Source organism: Scyliorhinus torazame, chromosome 7 (genome assembly GCF_047496885.1).
Source record: "Scyliorhinus torazame isolate Kashiwa2021f chromosome 7, sScyTor2.1, whole genome shotgun sequence".
Classification (NCBI taxonomy): Eukaryota; Metazoa; Chordata; class Chondrichthyes; order Carcharhiniformes; family Scyliorhinidae; genus Scyliorhinus; species Scyliorhinus torazame.
In genome coordinates this window covers 109,976,784-110,000,440 of record NC_092713.1, presented here as the reverse complement: position 1 = coordinate 110,000,440, position 23,657 = coordinate 109,976,784, and the positions used below count along the sequence as shown (strand labels likewise).

At 46.5% G+C, this 23,657-nt stretch overlaps 1 protein-coding gene across 2 annotated transcripts in view; it reads left to right on the top strand.

The window, feature by feature from the left end:
- The window catches only part of hmcn1 (hemicentin 1), an 838,180-nt gene that overhangs the window by 752,536 nt on the left and 61,987 nt on the right, over window positions 1-23,657 (top strand). For both annotated transcript variants that reach the window (XM_072511251.1, XM_072511250.1), the window contains exons 84-87: window positions 1,357-1,491; window positions 2,734-2,924; window positions 3,444-3,525; window positions 12,252-12,518. In XM_072511251.1, coding sequence (XP_072367352.1) covers window positions 1,357-1,491; window positions 2,734-2,924; window positions 3,444-3,525; window positions 12,252-12,518 — 675 coding nt within the window. The remainder of the gene's footprint in view (window positions 1-1,356; window positions 1,492-2,733; window positions 2,925-3,443; window positions 3,526-12,251; window positions 12,519-23,657) is intronic.

Genomic DNA, 23,657 nt, shown 5'->3' with positions numbered 1-23,657 from the left:
AATTGTTTTTAAAATGATTCCTGGGTTTTTCCTACGTGTTCTTTTTTCTGGTAGTTAATTTCAATTGTTGGTCACTTTTTTCAAGGTTTGCCATTTAGTAGTGTGGTCATGGGCTTCCTTGCCCTGCCGAAAACACCATTTAAAATTACTTTTTGTCCCCATTCTCTTTCTGTAGAGAAATTGGTTTATTTTGAACTATTAAATAATTTTTCAGCCAGCCACTCACATGCTCAACTTTCTGAAATGAAATGAAAATCGCTTATTGTCACAAGTAGGCTTCAATGAAGTTACTGTGAAAAGCCCCTAGTCGCCACATTCCGGCACCTGTGCGGGGAGGCTGTAACGGGAATTGAACCGTGCTGCTGGCCTGCCTTGGTCTGCTTTCAGAGCCAGCGATTTAGCCCTGTGCTAAACAGCTCCTCCTGTCGGGCTTCCCTTCTTTCTCAAACATTGGACGTCTACCAGCAAGCATTCCTTTACTAAGGACGACAATTGGAGTCTGCGGATGAATTTCAGATAAAGACAGGATAGGGCTCTGCTATGAAATCTCCATGTCAAATAAGTAGTGACTTCTTCTTGTATAGGCTGATGCACAAAAAATGACCACCGAAGTGAAGGACCAGAGTTTTGCTGCCACCTGTGGAAGAAAACTCCAGCGTGAGTCACTATCTTTAATAGAAGAGGAGAGACAATTGGGTGGAGAGGGAAAGACAAACTGGTTAGGCCTCAACTGGACAACCCTGAGCATCGCACTTCAGGAAAAATGTGTGATCTTCAGTAAGGGTACTGAGGATGTTTCCTAGGAAGTTTCCAGGGATGAGGGACTCCAGCTATGACAAGAGTTTGGAACAGAGAAGTTTTCAAGATGATTTTTCAGATGGCGAAAAATTACTCTCGCTGGGGAGTAGGTTAATAATCAGGATTTTAAATCATCAACAAAAGTTTGAGAGTGGAGCTGAGTTTTTTTTCACTCGAGGTGTCATATTCTGGAATGCTCGAACTGAAAAGGTGACAGACGTTGATTCCACAGATACTTTTAAAAGGAAACTAGGCAGCTCCTTAAAAGATGAAGAACTTACAGAGTGGGACTAAGCAGGACTGCTCATTCAAAGAGTCAACACAGGACCAAACAACCGTCCCCTGTAAGCTGATTCTGTGAAGATACAAAATTTCAAAACATCCATCAGCAAAATGTCATTTTTACAGAATGAAAAAACAAATCTGAAACAGTGTATCGAGTAGCAAATGTTGAAATCATAAATTCAGAATTGAAAATGTTGAAATCATAAATTTAGAATTGAGAAATAGACCGGATAACTTAATTCTCATAAATAAATGCATATTTTATTCCTACAGCTCAATATGACAATGTCAATGGACACAGCAAATTGGTCATTGAGAAGGTGTCAAAGGATGATTCGGGCACATATGTTTGCACAGCAGGAAATAAAGTTGGATCCATCAAAGCCATTGGATCTGTCTATGTCAAAGGTGAATTGAGGAAAGCCTCTGAATTCCTTTTGTTTTATTTGCACTGTCGGCCTTTTTAAGTACTGTTCACTTCAAAGAAATCTGTTTGAATTACATTTACAGAATTGGAAGTTGGATTTCTACCCAAATTGGCTTAAATATTGAAATGTCCACAGAAAATGCTGAAATTATGAAGCCGTAATGTATGAGCATCTATAAAGTTTAAGATGCACTTCAGGTTCTCAAAATTGATCTATCGGAGTCACTGGGTGCCTGCCAAGCTGAAAACATAAACAATTTTGTGAATGTTGTTTTTCTTTCCATTCCCGATGTGGGCATCGTTGACAAGGCAATAGATGGCTCATTTCATATTGAACGTATGAAAAAGACCAACTAGTTCATCTAGTCTATGCCGTAATAGTTGTTACGGAATTAAAAAACAAATCTGAAACTGTGCATTGAGAAATAGAATGATGTGTTGAAATCATTACACCTAATACTATTATTTCACTTGCTTTCTCAGTACAATTGATGCAAAATTACTCCATTACAGCATAGTTAAAAGGGGTTATGTAAGGTAATTGCCATGAGTTCTTGTATAAATATGAAAGCATTTTTAATGGGTGCAGAAAGCCCAGTTGAGTTGGGAGGGCAGCTTTACTGGCATTCTCAGGATTGGTTCTTCAATAATTCATATAGATAACATACATTTTTATGGGTTTATTTCCAACTCCACACTTCTCATACATTACAAACACATCGGCAATCTGTCCATTTAAATTATTGGTTAGGAAATCGTAAACAACAGCCTCTGAATTTCAAACAAGTCCCCTGTGTGTGAAAGACCTGCAAAGTTAGTAAAATTTTAAATGTTTGGTTTCAGGAAAAGTGTACAGAAAATGAACATGTCTCAGGCAGCGCACTGGTTAGCACTGCTGCCTCACCGAGCTGGGTCCCAGGTTTGATCCCGGCTCTGGGTCACTGTCCGCGTGGAGTTTGCATATTCCCCCGTGTTTGCGTGGGTTTCGCCCCCACGACCCAAAGATGTGCAGTGTAGGTGGATTGGCCATGCTAAATTGCCCCTTAATTGGAAAAAAAATAATTGGGTACTCTAAAAAAAATTTTTTTTTTAAACTGACCATGTCTCAGATGATGTGTTTTATCAGTGCTGCATGTGATGATTTAATTTCATGGTCTGTCAGTCAAGCATGAATTGCGTCATTATATTTGTTCAATATTAAACACTGACTATTAACTCCACAGAGCCTCCAATCTTTGACGGTGACTTCAACCCAAACCACATTGAGTCTCTTGGAGGCAATGCTATCCTGAACTGTGAGGTCCGAGGTGATCCATCTCCCACTATCCAGTGGAGTAAAAAAGGAATCCATATTCAGATCACCAACAGGATTCGCCAGCTCCACAATGGCTCACTGGCCATTTACGGCACAGTGGTAAGTCAGGCAATAGATATTGGAAGACTAAAAATGTGGATTTATTCCATCGAATTGATTGTTTAGTCAGTATGAAATAGTTGATATCATATCAACCTTAAAATTAATAATCATGCTAGATATTATGATCCTGACTGTAAACAGGATGTTGCATATATTAATGTAATTTTGGAAATCAACCTACCAGAATAAAACCCTTGCTTAAATTTGTAAGCACAATATTTCACTGCCGAATTTCATTGTGATACTCTGACAATGTAATCATTTTATACAGGCAGGTTTGCTATTGCACCATTCATGGATACCATTGAATCAGAACATATTTCCCCAAGAGGTTGTTCATCCAGAAAATAACTTTGTTAATTGCCATGAAATTATTCTTTATAAGGATAGTTAATCTATTGTCTCTGGTATCCGTGCTATTAGATTCGGGTTAAGATTTGGAGGGCAGTGTTTGTGTTAGAAAAGTGACAGCTCTGAATGTACATTCAAAATGCATACATTCTGTTCCATCTCTAGAATGAAGATGCGGGGAATTATAAGTGTATTGCTACGAATGATGCTGGTGTGGTTGAGCGCAGTGTGACCCTGACTCTGCAGAGTAAGTCTGTATTATTGCATTTACTTACAAGTAATTTGTACTTTAAAACATTCGTAATAACCATAAAAGTAACAATGGTTTTCCCATCATGAAGGAATTTTATTGTAAATGGAAGTTGTAATATTTTAGTTAAAAGCACTTCACTAACGAGGGAGGGGCAATTTTAAATCAGTCTGAGCTACAGTGGATAAATCTCACTCTGTTCAAGATTCATTCCATTGGGTTCGAGACATTCCTATTATTTAAAAGATGACTGAATCTTTCAATTATTTTTGCTTTATTACACGTCTTTGAATGTTGTCTTCCCATCACGCAAAAGACTTCTCCATGTTGAATAGATGAAACTGTTCTCTTGCAGGCTTTTAGGGCATTTCCAAATGACTCTGAAGAGTATTTTCTCAATCCCCTTACAAAATATCCAGATCACATGATGCATTCTTTGCCTAATGTCCCTGCATATTGAACCAGTGCACAAGTTGCATATTTTTTCATCTATGACTTTGGATCTACCACTGAATTGAATACAACACTGTAATCACAAACTGATGAGTCAATTCATATGGGGGTTTTCTATCAAAAATGTGAACATGGGATTAGATAATCAGAAAGTTGACGGAAAACAATTGGTGTGCATACAGGAATAACATTTTAAATGTGGGTTTCTTTTGTCTTAAAGGAATGTATATTTGTTACAAATTATGTACTAATTCTTTAAATACCCTCCATTGATTGTCTACATCACTTTGTTTAGCCTCCCAATCCACCTTAGCCAACAAATCCCTCAGTTGCATAGATTGCTTTACTTCAATTTAAAACACTAGTTTTGGGATTTAATAAATCATTTTCAGACTCAGTGTACAATTCTATCATATTATGGTGGCACTGCAAGCTGATGCTGGTGGTCAGTTTTCAAGCCTAGGCATCGATTTGTTTTCTCCCTTGTAAATGTCTTGTTGTGTTGATTGATTGATTTTTGAATAATGTAAAGCTAAAAGCCTTTTGGTAAATCTCCATATCTTTTTCTTAAAACAGTAAAAAATATATACAAGGCCAAATGGTACAAATACTATTTTTGTGTTGATGTTTCCTGTTAATTGCCCCCACAAGTATCTGGCTGATAAGTTCCAATCTATCCCCAGTCCAGCTGGCTGCCCTTCCGAAGCTAAACCATGTGAAGGCCCACACAGGGTTAATGTGGGACTGAGTATAGCTCTACCTACAGAGTGATGCAAGAAGGCACATGACCCAGACTTGGGGTTAGTGTGGTGTTGAGCAGTGTAGTCTTTAGACCTAAACATGGAGATCGCTCCTTTCGTATACCCTTTACTGTGTATATGTATATAGTTAAAAGTAGTTTAAAAATATGTTGATGCTACTACAGAAAACTACTGCATTGGAGCTATCAGTAGTGACAAACAAATTCATTAAAATGCAGATTCTGAATACAAGAGTCGGGCAAAGAAGTTAAACAATTGAAAGAACAGCCAATTGTCCTCCAAGATCAAATTCAAACATATTACATAACACTTCAGTAACATGATGAAATAAAGATTACCTTTGAACAACAGAATGGCAGGACAACAGAACAAGCTCTCTGAGACACTGGTATACTATAAGAAAACTCATGATGAAGTGAGCTTTGCAATGAAAAGGAAAACCTGTTGAAGGACCTTCGCACACTACAAACATCCCTCAAATCTGAGTTTGTTCCTCTGCAACATTACGAAGTGAGACAAAATGAATTTAATGAAAACTCTGGAAGAACTGAGCAACCAGTTTTCAGAGAAGACTCGGAAATCTTCAATATTCTGGGAAGAACCCGAGGTGCAGTAAAGGAACTGTGCTGAAGGAAAAAGTTGCACATTTGGACGGAACCTTGGAAAAATATTACATTCCCGAAGAGGTATACAAAGAGATGAAAATCCAGAACGTGGAATGGCAAGCAAAGGTAGAAAGTTCTTACTAAAGAGTGTTGAGGTGTTTCAAAAACAATTGGCAGACATACAATTACAGAATGAGAGTTTGAAGGTTAGCATGGAGGAATTATACTCTGCCACTGTCCAGTGTGGGGAATCAAATTTTGAATGCCAAAGATGAGTTTGTTAAGGAAAAACAATAGCTGATGGGAACACTGAATGCCGCTAATAGGGAGTACAACACTTGAAAGAGCACTTGAAACACTTAAATGATAAACTTGTACAAACAAAGTCAACAAAGATAGACCTTCAATTAAAACTCAATGAATTTCAAGCATATGTTGTCCCTATTGAACATAGTGAGAAATGCCTAGAATCACTGAGGTATGGCAGTAAACAGATCTTTAAGCTAATGTATGCCATTGTACCTAGCCTTTCGCTCTCCTGAGATGGTGGAGGATGTTAAAACTGCCACTGTCATATGGCCAGCTAGAACAGCACAATCCTGAGTCCTCAAACACTAAGAAGCATTCAGACTCGGATTTCACATCGATCTGTCTCCTCTCCTTGCAGAGCAAGTTTTTCCATATCATTCCAGGTCCTGGAAATTCCCAATGGTCAGACTAACCTACCATCCACGAGATTATCATGACATGACACCTCCAGTAAATGTAATAATGAAAATGAAAATCGCTTATTGTCACAAGTAGGCTTCAAATGAAGTTACTGTGAAAAGCATATCAGAGATTGCTTTTAGAATATCAGAAAAGAATATCAGAGATTGATCAACAGTCTGAGAAGCCTCTACCTCCAACTAAGACGATGGTACAGCTGGTTGACACAGCAGCCACTGTGCACACATTCCAACGTACAGGCATTATGCCACAGCCACAAGTGATACTGGAACTGGATACCAGTCTCTCACCATCGTCAACAAAACGCAAAGTTGAGCATAGCAAGGAACCATCCAATTGCCACAGGAACACGTCCTCAGCCTCCCAGAGGGCATTCAGCTGAGAAAGAAAAAGAAAAAGCCAAGGAGACACATACCATGTACATCTACTCGTCAAGAAGCGACCGAGAGCTTTACGATACCAGTTGATGTTATAACTGGATGTGAAGATCCCAGAATGGAACCCGGACTCAAAAGACTTTTGCTTTTTAAAAAAAAAAAATTGTGGAGAAACAGAGTTACAGGGCCGCTGATTAATTTTAACAAGAAGAAAGAAAACATTTATTAAACATGAAAAGGTGGATTATTATACAATACTGCTTCAATCTACCTATATCTTAAATAATTATCCACAGATTTTAAGATTAACACGGATTACAAAGTACATGTCAAATTACAATGGTCTCATTAACACAAAAAGTCCCTTTTAAGCACACAAGATGACTGTGCAAAGATACACCCCTCTCTCAACCCAAGTGAATGTCTGTGGATTTCTCCTAAAAATTCCCCCAAGATGGTTCTTATGCCATGAGCCACCCTTCTCATGGGTGTCTTCCACGCGAGTGATTTCAAATTCAGCCTTCAAAAGTCACAATTTCAAATCTTCTTTTAAATTCTGCTTTCCTTTCACTGCTTCCATTAAGGTTTCACTGTAAGGTTTTACACCTCTCCCTTCCGGTTTCCTTTGTCAACAAACTCTGGGGTCTAGCCATTGATTTCCACACTTATTTCAAATAATGTCTCCCAAACTCGAGTAATTACTCACAAACCTTAATGGTACTACAGATATCCTGCTGGCCTCTCACAATTTAATGCTTTTTCAAATCTCCATGACTTTACTGAACAGTTCTGGTCCCAATTTTCTCTGTTCCGTTAACTCCAGACTTCTTGGAAACTTCTCTTCATTTCTCTAGTTTCCATAACTAGCTGGACTTTAGGGTTCCGGCATCTGTTTTCTTAACCATTGCTCCAGAATATGGCTTTTCTTCTATCAAGGCTGAGGGAGATATTCCCTCATTAGTCTGCTAAAACCTTCTAGATGAGCTGTGAGTTACCTTCTCTCTGACTACCCATTTCCAACTGCAAACAAATTCAGCTAAACTTGAATATTTCTCTCCCTTACAAAGCCCCAGTTGCTAAGCAACGACTGCTGGTTTACTTACCCTGCATGATGAAGCCCCCTCTAAGCACAACAGAATTACAGTTGGAATTAAAACCAATCTCCACACATACAAACACCTTTGTCCAGCATGAATCTAACTATATGTTTTACCCTTCCAGGCACAGAAACATTAAATTAAACTCACTTAAAACTGTGCCTTATTTCTAATGTTTACCAATACAAATATAATTCCCTTATAACTACCTTTATTTTCCTAATAAGAGTAACAGCAAACATGGATCAACACAACAGCCAAACCAACCAACATGGTTCAACATAAAGCAATGGAATTAAAGATTAAAACATGCTCCAATCCAACAGTAAGAACCAGAACCAACAGAACCTACCACTCTCTCGACAGACAAGTGAATGAGATGTTGAAGGTTTATAAGGCCTCCAGACTGAACGTCGAAACTCAAGGGCTTGAATGGGGGAGATGGGTAATGTGAATGTTGTTAATGTTAATATAGTGACAGCAATAATGATGGAATAGAATTAATACTAATAACGATGTAAGACATAAAGTGAACTAGTGTAACTCTAAACCCATAAGATAAAGACTGGGGGGGGTTGTGGAGGGAGAAAGTCTTGCAATTAAGGGTTGATGTGGGCATGTGTACAATACCACCAATACAGTGATGTAAGAACACAGCCCAGGCAGAGGGTCAGTGTGATGTTGAGCAATAACATATTAAAAGATAGACATGGAGATAGCTCCTTTCCTGTATCCTTTACTGTATAGTTACAAGTAGTTAAGAAAGATTTGGTGTTAACTTAGTAAAGGCTAGGAAGATTTTTTTAAGAAACAGGTTCTGTAACCAACACCTTCTCAACAGCTCCTACCTTCCTTGAACCATCTGGCTCCTTTCCCCTTGAAAGTCTTTGTGCAGTAATTTCCATACAGTTCTCTTTCCCTCTTGTTTCCCCTGCCAAGGGTTTCTTACAACAGCCTTCAGAACTAGAGGTTTATTTTCACCCTACATTGTATTATTGAAGGCGACTTTCTCCGCAGTGGCTGCGATCCAACTACAAACCTTTGCTGGCCTTATCACCGTTTTACCATTAAGACGTTTTCAGTACTTCTAATGTGCACTCGAGCTGTGACCAGGATGAGGGTGGGTCAGAATAAGTAGGGAGTCTTTAAAGAACATTGGGAGAACAGAGGCTGCAGGAGACAGCAAAAATGATCAGTAAAATGATAATGCAATAACTGTGAGGAGGTTAGGCGTGATGACAGGCTAGAGTCGATGGCCTGACACCGTCCAGGCTCGAACCTCAAATGTAGCAAATTTTCTCCAGCTAAAGGTAACAATTTGCTCCTATGAAATATATAAATGAAAATAAAAATATTTATCTAGCTGAAAGGAAACGAAGATGGAAGGAACTCCAGCAACCAAAGGGCAGGGCGGTGGGATTGGGCGGCGGGGTTGGGGGGGGGGTGCTCCTTTCTACCATCTCGTAGTCGGTGCTTGTAACCGAGTTCCCATTCAAAGCAGTTCTTTTATTTTTTTCAATATTTGTATTCAAGGCATTTAATATATATACTCGGAATACAGAATATCAGAAGAACCCATCAACCCAACCAACAACCACAACCCTCCAACACCCCCTACACCAGTCCCCCACCATGTCCCACCTTCCCCATTTTAACCCCCTTACCTTAGCCCCAAGCCCCCCTCCCCCTTGATGACCCCCCAATCTCCCTTGAAGATGTCAATGAACGGTTTCCACTCCAGATGAACCCCTCTACCGACCTCCGCAGATCGAACTTGACCTTCTCCAACCTCCGGAATTCTGCCAGGTCACTCACCCACACCGCAGCATTCGGCTGCTCCCTGCCCTCCCAGCCCAACAAAATCCGTGTCCAGGATATCAGGGAGGCAAAAGCCAATCAAACTCCATCTGGTTTAAATCTTGCAATGGAGTCCCGGGTCTTCCGCCACCCCAAATATTACCACCTCCGTACTCGGAATCACCCCGACACCCAAACACCACGTCCAAGAACACCTGCCAGAACCCCCTCAGGCTTGGACACACCCAAAACATGTGGACATGATTTACACCCCCCTCCCCGCCACCACCCACACTTGCACCCCCCCCCCCCCCCCCCCCCCCCCCCACCCTGCAAAGAACTGCTCACCTTTGCAATTGTAAAGCAGTTCTTTTAAATATATTTGCTTATTCATGACCGGTCCATGTATTGCGCCTCTATGTTGAGCTGTTGTTCTGTGATATGTGCATGCACTTTGGGGTGAGTCACACCAGACGGCATATTGATGAGGGAGATAGCATACCTGCAGTGCAACTGCCAGAAGTATGCAGAATAGGCAGGTGATGGTGTCAATTAGCATGCAATGCTGGTTTGCCAGTGGTGTTTCTATTTTGGAGCTTAGCATTCTGGTTAACAATGTATGGTAATCAGTCTGCTGGATACAAGTTCAACAGCAGCAGGAAAAACCCCACTTCCACTCCCACCCCTCGATCACTGTTATTAAAGAGTTAATCTTACCATTTAAACGTTAGTTGCTGGTTGATTTATTCTGGTAGTTGCTCCTAGACATGGCTGCACTGGTAGGCATTCCTCTGGGGACACAGAATGACTTGGTGAACAAGCAGAGGGTACTCAGAGCAGGGCTAGCTGCTGGAACAGGGAGAAGGAGGAGAGGGATGAAGGACTCTCAGCAGCCAAACAACCTTCCTTTCCCGACCCTCAGCGACAAACAACATGTGAAGCATCTGCACCTCCATAAAGATGTTCTCACCAAAATCTGCCACTTGAAGCCACAGCTGCAACCTCAGAGAACAGCATGGACTTCATTGCCAGTAGCAGTGAAGGTAATTATGGAAATGGACTTTTAGGCATTTTCAGGCTGCATCTGGAAATTATTTCAGCATGTTGCTATTTGTCATCGCTGTTGTTTAAGGGAGTCACTATTCTCTCTATTCTATTGAGAGCTAATTAGATTTAATTCTCTCTTGCCAGAGAGAAGGAGAAAAAGTGAGGCGAAGGCTTCACTCGGATTGAAGGCGTCTCCATGGTGCAAGGTGCCATTAAATGCAAGCAGATCATTTTGTGGGCTCCACGTGTGAACTCTGTTGTATTGAAAGGGATTACATATCCTTAACATCCACTGGAGTGTGACCATTGGCAGAGAATTATGCAGGTTAATGTCTGGTGCCCTGACATTAGCGATGAAGCCATCGTTCTGCAGCAGTTATTATGTCTGCTGCATTTCACCCACCACAAAAAATAAGAAAGGGTGGCTACTGAACTACAAAGACCATCAGCTAATGACTCCAGCATGCAACCCAAACACGTGTATGTAGCATGTCTAAATTAAAGTTCATGTGCATTGAATCAATGCTTCTACTGCCTGATCATTCTGGAACAGTACTTGTCAGAGTGGATGGTTTCAAAATTTTAAAATGCAGCTGCTTTTTACCAGAAGCGATTTTCGTAAATGAGATTTCCAGACCTTGACTCATGGGACTTGCAAACCTCTGGGTAAAACCTAGCAGAGCTCTCTGGAGATGTCCAGTACCCTTTTGGAGGGGGTCAGGAGACTTGGATGACCAAACTCCTCAAAGCACTAGAGAAGTACCAGCAATGATGCCTGCACTAGATCGTCCAAATCCAGTGGCAAGAAAGGCAGTCCAACAGCATTGTCCTCTCCTCAGTCAACATGCGCAGCATCGAGGCAGTAATCACTCAAAACCAGCTGCGCTGGGCAGGGCATGTTGCTTGTATGCCTGACACCAGCATCCTAACGTGACTACACAGAACCTGGCCGCTGCAGGAGATGTCCAGGAAGACAGCGAAGACCCTTTAGGGATGTCCTCAAAGAGGTCAAATATCCCACCAACTCATCTGAGTCCCTGGCCTGTGATTGACCAATGTGGAGAAGGTTCTTTCAGGAAGGAGGTACCATAGACATCAAGGGACTTCATTAGGAACATGCAGAGGAGAAGCTGAGGAATCCGAGAGAGTGCACAAACCGCCATACAACTTGTGTACCTGCCTCTTCCAGCACCACCTGCCCAGCATGTGGCAGAGTCTGAAGATCATGCCCTGGACTTATCAGCCATGTCAGAACCATTGAACCAGAGTGGAAGCAAGTCCTACTCGATCATGAGGGACTGCATAAGAAGACTTCACAATATAATAATTTATTCCCTTAAAATCTCCATATGTGGCATCGTCACATAAATATTTGTCACTCACAGGTGCAACGTTGACATAGAATGAGCTACAGACTGTTCTATAGGAACACACAATGTATATTAAAGCATAGCTCTTCTGCCCTGGTACCAGATTTCAGTCATAATACTGTTTGAACATATCCTGTTCCATGAATCATTTTGGCTTTGAGGTTTTTCAATGTAATCACGTGCAACATTGTGAAATTATATCTATTATTGTATTCATAGTGTACCTCCTTGCACTTCCCTCTCTGCTGTCTCTTCCACATCTCTCCTCTTCTTGGGCAATTTATTTGGCTTTACCATTAACTTTTCTTCAGCAGTTGCCTTGCTCTGTACTCGATACACTGACAATGTGGCAGTTCTGTTAACTCATAACTCGGATTTTTCTATGGTACCCTGCAGTAAAAACTGTTGCTCATTACCATAGGTTTTGCCATTTTAAAAATTCTCTCAACCCTATGTTTTATCGTATTTTTGGTGTTTATCCCCGTAGGTTCCCCAGTATTCACTGTTGAACCCATGGATGCTATTGCTGATGCCGGCACCACAGTGATACTGAACTGTCAAGCCGATGGAGAACCAGTTCCTACTGTTGAGTGGACTCGTCAAGGTTGGCCACTAATGGGAAACAGGATCATAATCCTATCTAACAGCTCACTTCGACTTGCTGCTGTGCAGAAGGAGGACACATCAGAATATGAGTGTGTGGCCAGGAATCTCATGGGTTCTGCGCTTGTCAAAATCACTCTGACAGTACAAGGTATGTGCAGATGATCTTGAATGCTTTCACTAATATATATTGTTTAATATATATATTCAAAACAGAAACTCACAGGTACCAAAAATTATTTGTCCTCCATCATCTGAATCGTGGCTTTAGGGTCAAATACAGCCTAATGTATTCTCTGTAAAGCCAGAGAAGGGATGGGAGTGTGGTTCTGGTTTCTCTCTCACATGCCTCTTCGATGCTGTTTGAAGATCAATGTTGCTCGACATGTCGAACCCAAGTGCAGCACAGCTAAGGAATATGGGGGTTGTGGTAATCACCACTGTTGTATGTATTAGGAGATGTGTGGTAAGGCCCTGTACTACAGGTACGGGGGTAGTCCCTGCCTGCTGGCTCCGCCCAGTAGGTGGAGTATAAATATGTGTGCTCCCGTACAGCAGCCATTTCGCCAGCTGCTGTAGGAGGCCACACATCTAAGTGTAATAAAGCCTCAGTTTATTCAACTCTCGTCTTTGTGCAATTGATTGTGCATCAATTTATTACACTAAAGTTTTCAGAAGATGGACGTCCGCATCAAGCTGGATCTCCTGCAGCTGGATCCGCAATCAAGTTACGCCAAAAAGGACTTTGAACATTGGCGAGCCTGTTTCGAAGCTGACATCTGGTCCGTACCAGACCCAATTCCGGAAGCTCAGAAGATCCAGATCCTCTACTCGCGGCGGAGCTCCAACGTTTTTCCACTTATCCAGGACGCGCCAATCTATGATGAAGCCATGGCGCTACTGAAAGAGAGCTACACCCAGCGGACGAACACGCTCTTCGCCAGACACATACTCTCTACTCGTAGTCAGCTCCCTGGTGAATCCGTAGAAGATTTCTGGCGTGCTTTAATTCCCCTGGTCAGAGACTGTGACTGTCAGGCCGTCACGGCCACAGAACATTCGAACTTCCTCATGCAGGGCGCTTTCGTCACGGGGATAGGGTCAGACCACATCTGGCAGCAACTTTTAGAAGGGGCCACGCTCGACCTCGCGGAAACCAAAAGGCTGGCGCTATCGATGACAATCGCCTCGCGCAATATCCAGGCCTACACCCCTGGCCGCGCGGCCCACTCCTCCTACGCATCGTGGACTCCGCAGACGACCGCCCCACCGGGGACCCCACCCAGCCAATCCTACGTCTGTGCCACGCGCCAGCCGGCCAACCCCGGGGGCCCCAGATGTTACTTCTGTGGGCAGCAAAAACACCCCCGCCAACGCTGCCCGGCCTGCAGCGCCCTTTGCAAGGCCTGTGGCAAGAAGGGGCACATCGCCACGGTGTGCCAGGCCCGCTCAGTCACCGCGATCGCCCTGACACCCCCCCCCCACGTACGGACAGTGGGTGCCGCCATCTTCCCCTCCTCGGACCACGGGCGGCCCATGGGCGCCTCTATCTTTTTCAACCCCTGCCACTTACGGCCCATGGGAGCCGCCATCTTGTCCACCCAGGATCATCAGGTGCCGCCATCTTGTCTCCCCCACGGCACATGGGCGCCACCATCGTACCAGGACCCGTGCTCCCCGGGCACCCCATCATCCGACACCAGCGACGACCAGCTGCAACACACCTCGGTCACGATTGACCAGTTTCGCCAGCACAATCTAGCCACTGCCTCGACAAGCGTGAAGATCGATGGGCACGAGATCTCCTGTCTGCTGGACTCCGGGAGCACCGAAAGCTTCATCCATCCCGATACAGTAAGGTGCTGCTCCCTCACGGTACACCCCGCCAATCAAAGAATCTCCCTGGCCTCCGGGTCCCACTCCGTGGCGATCTGGGTGTACTATATAGCCACGCACACGATCGAGGGCGTAGAATTCAGCGGCTTCCGCCTCTACGTCCTCCCCAACCTCTGCGCTGCCTTGCTACTCGGCCTGGACTTTCAGTGTAACCTCCAGAGCCTAACATTGAAATTCGGCGGGCCCCTGCCACCCCTTACTGTGTGCGGTCTCGCGACCCTGAAGGTCGACCCATCTTCCCTATTCGCAAACCTAACCCCGGATTGCAAACCCGTCGCCACCAGGAGCAGACGGTACATCACCCAGGACAGAACCTTCATCAGGTCCAAGGTCCAGCGGCTGCTTCGGGAAGGCATCATCGAGGCCCACAACAGCCCCTGGAGAGCCCAAGTGGTAGTGGTGGAAACCGGGGAGAAAAACAGGATGGTCGTTGACTACAGTCAGACCATCAATCGGTACATGCAGCTCGATGTGTACCCCCTCCCACACATATCTGATATGGTCAATCAGATTGCATGGTACCGGGTCTTCTCAACTGTAGACCTAAAATCCGCCTACCACCAGCTCCCCATCCATAAGGCGGACTGCCCATACACTGCCTTTGAGGCAGATGGCCTCCTCTACCATTTTCTTAGGGTTCCCTTCGTCTGTCTTCCAAAGGGAGATGGACCGAATGGTCGACCGGTACGGGCTGCTGGCCACTTTCCTGTACCTAGACAATGTCACCATCTGCGGCCATGATCAGCAGGACCATGATGCCAACCTTGCCAAATTCCTCCACACCCCTAAACCTCACCTATAACAAGGAGAAGTGCGTATGCCACGACCAGCAGGACCACGACACCAATCTCTGAAAATTTCTCCAGACCGTGAATACCCTTAATCTGACCTACAATAAGGATAAATGCGTGTTTAGCACCGACCGTCTAGCCATCCTACGCTACGTAGTGCGAAATAGAATCACAGGTCCCGACCCTGAACGCATGCGCCCCCTCATGGAGTTCCCCCTCCCTCGCTGCCCCAAGGCCCTAAAATGCTGCCTCGGCTTCTTTAGCTATTATGCACAATGGGTCCCTAATTACGCCGACAAGGCTCGACCCCTGATCCAGTCCACAGCTTTCCCTCTGGTGACAGAGGCCCGCCAGGCCTTCGGCCGCATCAAAGTGGACATCGCAAAAGCCACGATGCGTGCCATCGACAGGTCCCTCCCCTTCCAGATCGAGAGCGATACGTCCGACGTAGCTCTGGCGGCCACCCTCAACCAAGCGGGCAGGCCCGTGGCTTTCTTCTCCCGCACTCTCCATGCTTCCGAAATTCGCCACTCCCCGGTCGAAAAAGAGGTCCAGGCCATAGTGGAAGCTGTGCGATACTGGAGGCATTACCTGGCCGGCAGGTGATTCACTCTCCTCACGGACCAACGGTCGGTGGCCTTCATGTTCGATAATGCACAGCGGGGCAAGATTAAGAACGACAAGATCTTGCGGTGGAGGATAGAACTCTCCACCTACAATTACGAGATCTTGTACCGTCCCGGGAAGCTGAACGAGCCTCCTGATGCCCTGTCCCGCGGCACTTGTGCCACCGCGCAAGTGGACCGCCTCTGAGCCCTCCACGAGGACCTCTGCCACCCGGGGGTCACTCGTTTCTTTCATTTCATTAAGACCCGCAACCTGCCCTACTCCATCGAGGAGGTCAGGACAGTCACCAGGGACTGCCAAACCTGCGCGGAATGCAAACCGCACTTCTACCGGCCAGAGAGAACGCATCTGATAAAGGCTTCCCGTCCCTTTGAACGCCTCAGCATGGACTTCAAAGGCCCCCTCCCCTCCACCGACCGCAGCACGTGCTTCCTGAACGTGATTGACGAATACTCCCGGTTCCCATTCGCCATCCCCTGCCCCGACATGACCACGACCACCGTCATCAAGGCCCTCCAAAGTATTTTTTACACTGTTCGGTTTCCCCGCATACATTCGCAGTGATAGGGGGTCCTCCTTTATGAGCGACGAACTGCGTCAATTCCTGCTCAGCAAAGGCATCGCCTCGAGCAGGACAACCAGTTACAACCCCCGGGGAAACGGGCAGGTAGAAAGGGAGAACGGAACGGTCTGGAAGACCGTCCTGCTGGCCCTTCAGTCCAGGAAGCTCCCAGTCTCCCGATGGCAAGAAGTCCTCCCAGTGGCCCTTCACTCCATCCGGTCGCTGCTCTGTAGTACCACAAACCAGACACCTCACGAACGTCTCCTTGTTTTCCCCAGGAAGTCCTCCTCCGGGACCTCGCTCCCCACCTGGCTAGCGACACGCGGACCCGTCCTGCTGCGGAAACATGTGAGGGCGCACAAGTCGGACCCGTTGGTCAAGAGGGTCCACCTGCTGCATGCCAACCCCCAGTATGCCTTCGTAGGGTTCCCCAACGGCCGCCAAGACACGGTCTCCCCTCGGGACCTGGCGCCCGCCGGAGCCCCACACGCACCCGCATCATTGCCCCCACCCCCACCCTCCCCGCAGCACCTGACCGGAGGGTCAGTACTGCCGCCGCCCCTACCCAGCGCCGAACAGGCACCGACGCCCCCTACAGGTGCCCCTCCCCCTGCCCACCTTTCCCCCCAACATCGCCGCCTAGGGGTGACGAAGCTGCCTGGGAGGAAGACACCACGTTCCCGGAGCCACAACCGCCGGGGCTCCCACCAGGATCATCGCCGAAACTCAGACGCTCCAGAAGGACGACCAGGCCACCCGATCATCTGATTGGTGCACCATAAACACTTCTTCTGTTACCCTCGACATCACGGTACCTGGTCCTACCATGCAAAAGGCGAGAGTAAAGCTGGCCATCACCCCGCTGGGTTCTTTTTAACAGGGGTGAATGTGGTAATACCAGGTATTGCAGTACCTGAGAGGTGAATGACCATTGGCTAGACCAGGAGTCTACCATTGGCTAATGTACATAGCCCCGCCCTGAGAGGTGGGGTAGAAGAACCCATGCCGTCCCAGCAGCCTTCACTTTCTGTATCAAAGCTGCTGGGTACAGTTCTAGCTGATTAAAGCCGATTAGATATGACTTACCTTATCTCGAGAGTAATTGATTGTGCATCAATTAGCAAGAGGACAAGGTTCACGGAAACCAAAACAGTCACGGACCCAGGGGGACAGTACGTCCTGGTCAGCGGAGTCCTGGAAGGGGCACCGGTCGTACAGGTAAATGTGTATGCTCCCAACTGGGATGACACAAAATTCATAAAGAAGTCCATGGTGGAAATCCCCGACCTTGACACACACCGAATGATTATGGGGGCAACTTTAACTGCGTGCAGGACCCTCTGACCGACCGATCAAACCCCAGAAGGAGGAAAAAAAATATGGCATGGCTAGGGAGCTAGGAGCCTTCATGGAACAGATGGGGGCGGTGGACCCATGGATGTTCCTGCACCCGGGAGAAAAGGAGTTCTCGTTCTTTTCGCAGGTGCACAAGGTATACACACGTATCGACTTCTTTGCAGTGGAGAAATCGGTGCTTCCAGGGATCACGGAAACGGAGTACTCCGCGATCGTTATCTCCGACCACGCTCCACACTATATGGATGTGAGGTTGGAGACAGGCCGGGAGAAGCTCCCAAGTGGAGGCTGGACACGGACCTCTTGGCCGACAAGGCCTTCTGCCAAATAATATCGCGGGCCATAGGCGACTACATTAGGAACAATCAAAACTGGGAGGCCTCACCCTCCACGTTTTTGGAGGCACTGAAGGCCATGATTAGAGGAGAGATCATAGCCTACAAGGCAAGCAGAGATAGGGAAGGGAGGGTGGCCAGGCAACATCTAGTGGACCCCATTCTGAAAGTCAATAGAAAATACTCCGAGGCCCCGACCGTAGGGCTGCTGGCAGAGAGGAAAAAGTTGCAAATGGAATTTAACCTGCTAACCACTTGAAAAGCAATGTACCAACTCCGTCAGACACAAGGGGAACTTCTATGAACACAGAGACAAGGCTAGCCACCTATTGGCTCGCCAGCTGAGAAAGCAGGCAGCCACGAGGGAAATAGCGCAGGTTAAGGATAGCAAAGGCAGACTGGTAACAGAGCCAAAGGAGGTCAATCGGGCATTTGAGACCTTCTACCGGGGACTGTTCACCTCCGAGCCCCCCAACGGGGACACGGGAATGAAACTGTTCCTAGACAGACTGAAACTACCAGTGGTGGGGGAAGACAGATGGGTGGAGCTGGAAGCACCAATCGGCCTGGGAGAAATCATGGAAAGCATCAGCTCCATGCAGGCGGGGAAGGCACCGGGACCCAATGGGTTCCCGGCGGACTTATGCAAAAAGTTTGCACCAATCCTGGCCCCACACCTAAGGGACATGCTTGATGACTCACTGGCAAGGGGCACCCTGCCCCCCACACTAGCGCAGGCCACAATCTCACTGATACCCAAAAATGACAAAGACCTGACGGAATGTGGATCTTACAGACTGATTTCACTGCTGAACGTGAATGTGAAAATACTCGCAACAGTCCTGGCCAAAAGGCTGGAGGGCTGCGTACCAGAGGCGGTCGCAGAGGACCAAACGGGCTTTGTCAAGAGTAGGCAGCCCACAGCGAACACCAGGCGGCTGTTGAATGTGATAATGACCCCCCGCCACCCCCCCCCCCCCCCCCCCCCCCCCCCTCTTGGGAGAGAACACCAGAGGTGATCGTCCACTGGATGCAGAAAAGGCTCAAATGGAACTACCTCCTCAAGGTACTGGAACGGTTTGGGCTAGGAGTGGGGTCCACCGCCTGGGTGAGGCTCCTGTACAACGCTCCCAAAGCGAGTGTCCAAACTAACACCATCAGCTCTGAATACTTCCAGCTGCAGAGAGGACCAAGACAGGGCTGCCCCCTGTCCCCACTCTTGTTCGCACTAGCGATCGAACCCCTGGCAATAGCCCTGCGGGATGCGTAAAGCTGGAAGGGAATCCGGAGAGGAGACCGAGAGCACAGAGTCTCACTCTATGCAGATGACCTGCTCCTCTGTGTCTCGAAGCCACAGGAGGGATTGATGGCAATACTGCAAATGCTGAAAGAGTTTGGAACTTTCTCGGGCTACAAACTTAACCTGGGCAAAAGCAAGGCATTCCCAGTAAACCCAAAAGGGGAGGGACAGAACTGGAGGGGCTCCCGTTCAAAACAGCCCAGAACAGATTCCGCTACCTGGAGATTCAGATAGCCAGGAACTGGACACAGATCCACATGTGGAACCTGACCAGCCTGGTGGAGGAAGTAAGAAAAGACCTCCAATGATGGGGCTCACTCCCACTCTCCCTGGCGGGAAGAGTGCAGACGATCAAGATGAATGTGCTGCCAAGGTTCCTCTTCCTGTTAAGATCCATTCCGATCTTCAGCCCAAGGCCTTTTTCCAAAATGTAGACAGTCTAATCATGGTGTTTGTGTGGGGGGATAAGAACCGAGAATCCCCAAACCAACACTGCAAAGAAGGAAAATCAAAGGGGGCTTGGCCTTACCAAACCTACAATACTACCACTGGGCAGCAACGGCAGGAAGAGTGAGGGGATGGGTACAGGAACCTGACACAGATTGGGTACAAATGAAGGAGGCATCCTCTAAAGGAACGACCCTCCGGGCCCTGGCCACAGCAGCACTCCCATCCTCCTTAACAAGATACACAATGAGCCCAGTGGTAGCGGCCACGCTGAGAACGTGGACCCAGTTGAGACAGCACTTTGGGATAACCAAAATGTCCCCCATGGCCCCCATCTGCGGCAATCACAGATTCCACCCAACCATGCTCGATACCACTTTCAAAAGATGGAGGCGGGACTGGGGCACACTGACGGTCAAGAACATCTACGTGGGGCGCAGACTAGCAACACTGGATGAACTGATGAGGAAGTGGAAACAAACAAAAGGACAGAAATTGAGACACCTCCAAATAAAACACTTCCTTCGCAAAGAGACAGTGGGTACCCCAGAGCCCCAGATAATACACTACTAGAGGACCTGATAGGCACAAGCAGCGAGAAGGGGGGCTATGTGGGAAAATATATGGACAGCTACTGGACAGAGCTCGAACACCACTGGACGAGACCAGACAAAAATGGGAGGATGAACTGAGTACAGAGGTAGGATGGGGACTCTGGAGCGAAGCACTAAGCAGGGCGAACTTCACCTCCTCCTGCGCAAGGCCAAGCCTAATGCAGCTCAAAGTGGTGCACAGAGCGCACCTGACCAGAACCCAAATGAGCAGGTTCTTCCCGGAGGTGAAGGACAAATGTGAGCAGCGCTAGAGGGGCCCGGCCAACCACACCCACATGTTTTGGGCTTGCCCCAAACTTGCTGGGTTCTGGACAGCCTTCTCCGAGGCAATGTCCAAGGTTGTGGGGGTGAGGGTGAAGCCATGCCTGATAGTGGCAATCTTCGGGGTATCAGAGCAGCCAGTTACACATGGGGAAGGGGGCCAACGCCTTGCTATCGCTTCCCTAATCGCACACAGGAGAATCCTGCTCGGCTGGCGATCGGCAGCACCACCCAAGGCTGCAGACTAGCTCCCTGACCTCTCGAAATTTCTCCACCTGGAGAAGATTAAGTACGCCATCCGAGGGTTGGAGGAAGGCTTCCTGGACACTTGGGTCAGTTTGTCGGCCTGTTCCAAAACCTGTTCGAGGCCAGCAACGAGGAGTAAGCTAAGAATAAAAAGAACACAACAACAAGATAGATGAGGAACCAAAGAACTGCGCAAACCGGGGCGGGGGGGGGGGGGGGGGGGGAAGGAAGGTGGGAAACCACAAGAGAAGAGGAAGGGAAAGTGGGGGCAGGGGTGGGAATGACGGGGAAGGGGGGGTATTATAGATCGATCTAGAGGGCAACAAAATGTACATAGTTAGTCAAATGAAGGACAAAATCAACCTCTCTGTAGAGTGAAGTGAATTAGCGCGGGCAAGAAAAATGTAATGTATACAAACAACTGTTCACAAAGAAGAGAAAAGCCAATAAAAAGATTTTCAAAAAAAAGATGAGGGCTCTTGAGTTGGGGTATTCCATATATTAGCATGGATAGAGGTCATTGTTAACAGGCAGGAAGCAGGCAGCAGTTGTAAATTAGGCATTTTCAAGTTGGCAGTTTATATCAAGTGCGATGTTTCGAGAGTAAGTATTGGAACCTCACATATTTAGATTCTGTACCTGTGACTTCGATGAAGAGACCAAGAGTAATGTACCAAGTTGTCTGATGATACAGAGCCAGATGAGAATGTAAGCTATGAGGAAGACACAAAGAGGTTAAGTGAGTGGGCAGCATGGAGTGTACTGTGGAAAATGTGAGGTTATTTGCTTCAGTAGCAAGAATAGAAAATCAGAATACCTTTGAAAAATTTAAATCTTGGATGTTCAGAGAGACTTGAGTATACTCGTACAAGGAACACTTAAGTTAGCATGCAGATATAGTGATGTACCATCAATGACCATGAGACGAATGGTGAACTATTGTGGCTTTATTGTGCTAGATGTAAAGCCTCCGGCAGCTGGACCCAAGAATGGGGGCAGTGCAGGAGAGCATACACTTTTTTACAGAGCCTGCTGGGTGGAGCCAGCAGGCCGGGATTTACTGTAATGACTGGAGTACACTGGCAGTGTACCGTAATACATGTAATGTATGTTCAGTGGTTTACCACATTTAGTGAATAAGTAGGAAGGTAAATGTTTATTTGGCCTTTATTGCAAGGGAACTGAAGCCTAAGGAAAAAATATTTCTACAATTTGATCAGGTTTTGGTGAGACAACACCAACAGTACTGTGCCCAATTTTGGTTTCTATATCTATTGAAGGATATATTTCTCTTGGAGGTGGTACAATAAAAATTCACTAAGTTGGTTCCAGAAATGAGATTGTTTCAATAATGAGTCGTGAAATAAATTGAGCCAGTACTCTCTCCCAAGGTGCGAAGATTGCAAGGCGATCTCATTGAAGCATAAGAGATTCTGAACAGGCTTGACAGGATAGATACTGAGATGTTTTTTCCCAGGCTGGGTAATCTAGAACACAGGGCATAGCATCAGGATAAGACGCCAATCAGTTAGAACTGAGAACAGGAGGAATCCATCACTCGGAGGATTGTGAATCTTTGGAATTCTCCATCCCAGTGGGTTACGGATGTAGATTGAGTATATTCAGGGACGGGGTAGATACATTCTTGATCTCACGGAGAATCGAGGAGCAGGTAGAAAAGTGGAGCTGAGACAAACAATTTGCCCTGCTTGTATTGAATGGCAGAACAGGCAGAAGGGACCACATTACAATCCCAGGCCATACCCCAATAGTGACTAGGATACTGGACCGAAACCCCAATATTTTGTGTTGTAAGACTGCCCGGAAAGAACGATTCGCTCCAGGAGTGATTGCAAGAAGAAATAGGGATTTGGTATTTTAAAACAAAACTTATATTATTAATACACTATTAAACTCTTTAACATCACACCAGAAATTACCCCTTAAACAATACTACACAATACAGTAAATACAATACTCTTAATTACTATCTCTATTCCCAATTAAACAACAGCTCTCAATTCTTCCCACATAATACTTCCCAGTAATACTTGCTCTTCAGAACAGATTTGGCTCCTCTTAGAACCCCTGCAGACTCTGGCTGGATGTCTTCAAAAGCAGTTTCAGTTGGTTTGTTTCAGCTCCTCGTCCTCAAATAAGTTTGCACTGCTTTAAATAATATTACTCTTTTTTTAACTATCCTACTGGGAGCAAAAGACCTTGTGTGGTGAATGTATTCACCATAATGCATGACACTGTAACCATGGTATCCACCTAATGTAACATTTGACCTGGAGGTGGTGATACGAGCTGCTTCCAGGTACTGTACTGTAACCCCGATGGGCTCCGCCTCTGGCTCCGCCCTCACCGGGGCCATATATAACCTGGCCATCCACGGGTGGCACTCATCTGCGACTCTGGCTAGGCACATTCACGACTAATAAAGCCTTATGTTCACTTGCTCTCTCGGCCTCTTGGTGAATTGAAGGTATATCACCTTGCTTGTGTTCCAAAAGGTTAGTCATATCAGAACACAACTCAAAAAGCTTTCTCAAGATGTCTGAATGCCTTAACTCCACCCAACAGTTACATCCCCAATCTGAAAACAAATGAACTCTCCAGGCTGAAAACACATTAATGCCCCAGGGACACCTCCTGGTCAAACAACATTGCATTAGCCCAGGCTGGAAACACATTGGCCGAGATTCTTTGACATGGCGCCGGGTCAGAGAATCCTCGGGGGGGGCGCGAGAATCACGCCCAGCTGCTGGCTCCCCCATTCTCCGGCGCCGTTTTTCGGGGGCCGGCGGGATTCCCGCCACGCTGGTCAGGGGCCGTTGACAGCGGCCCCCCAG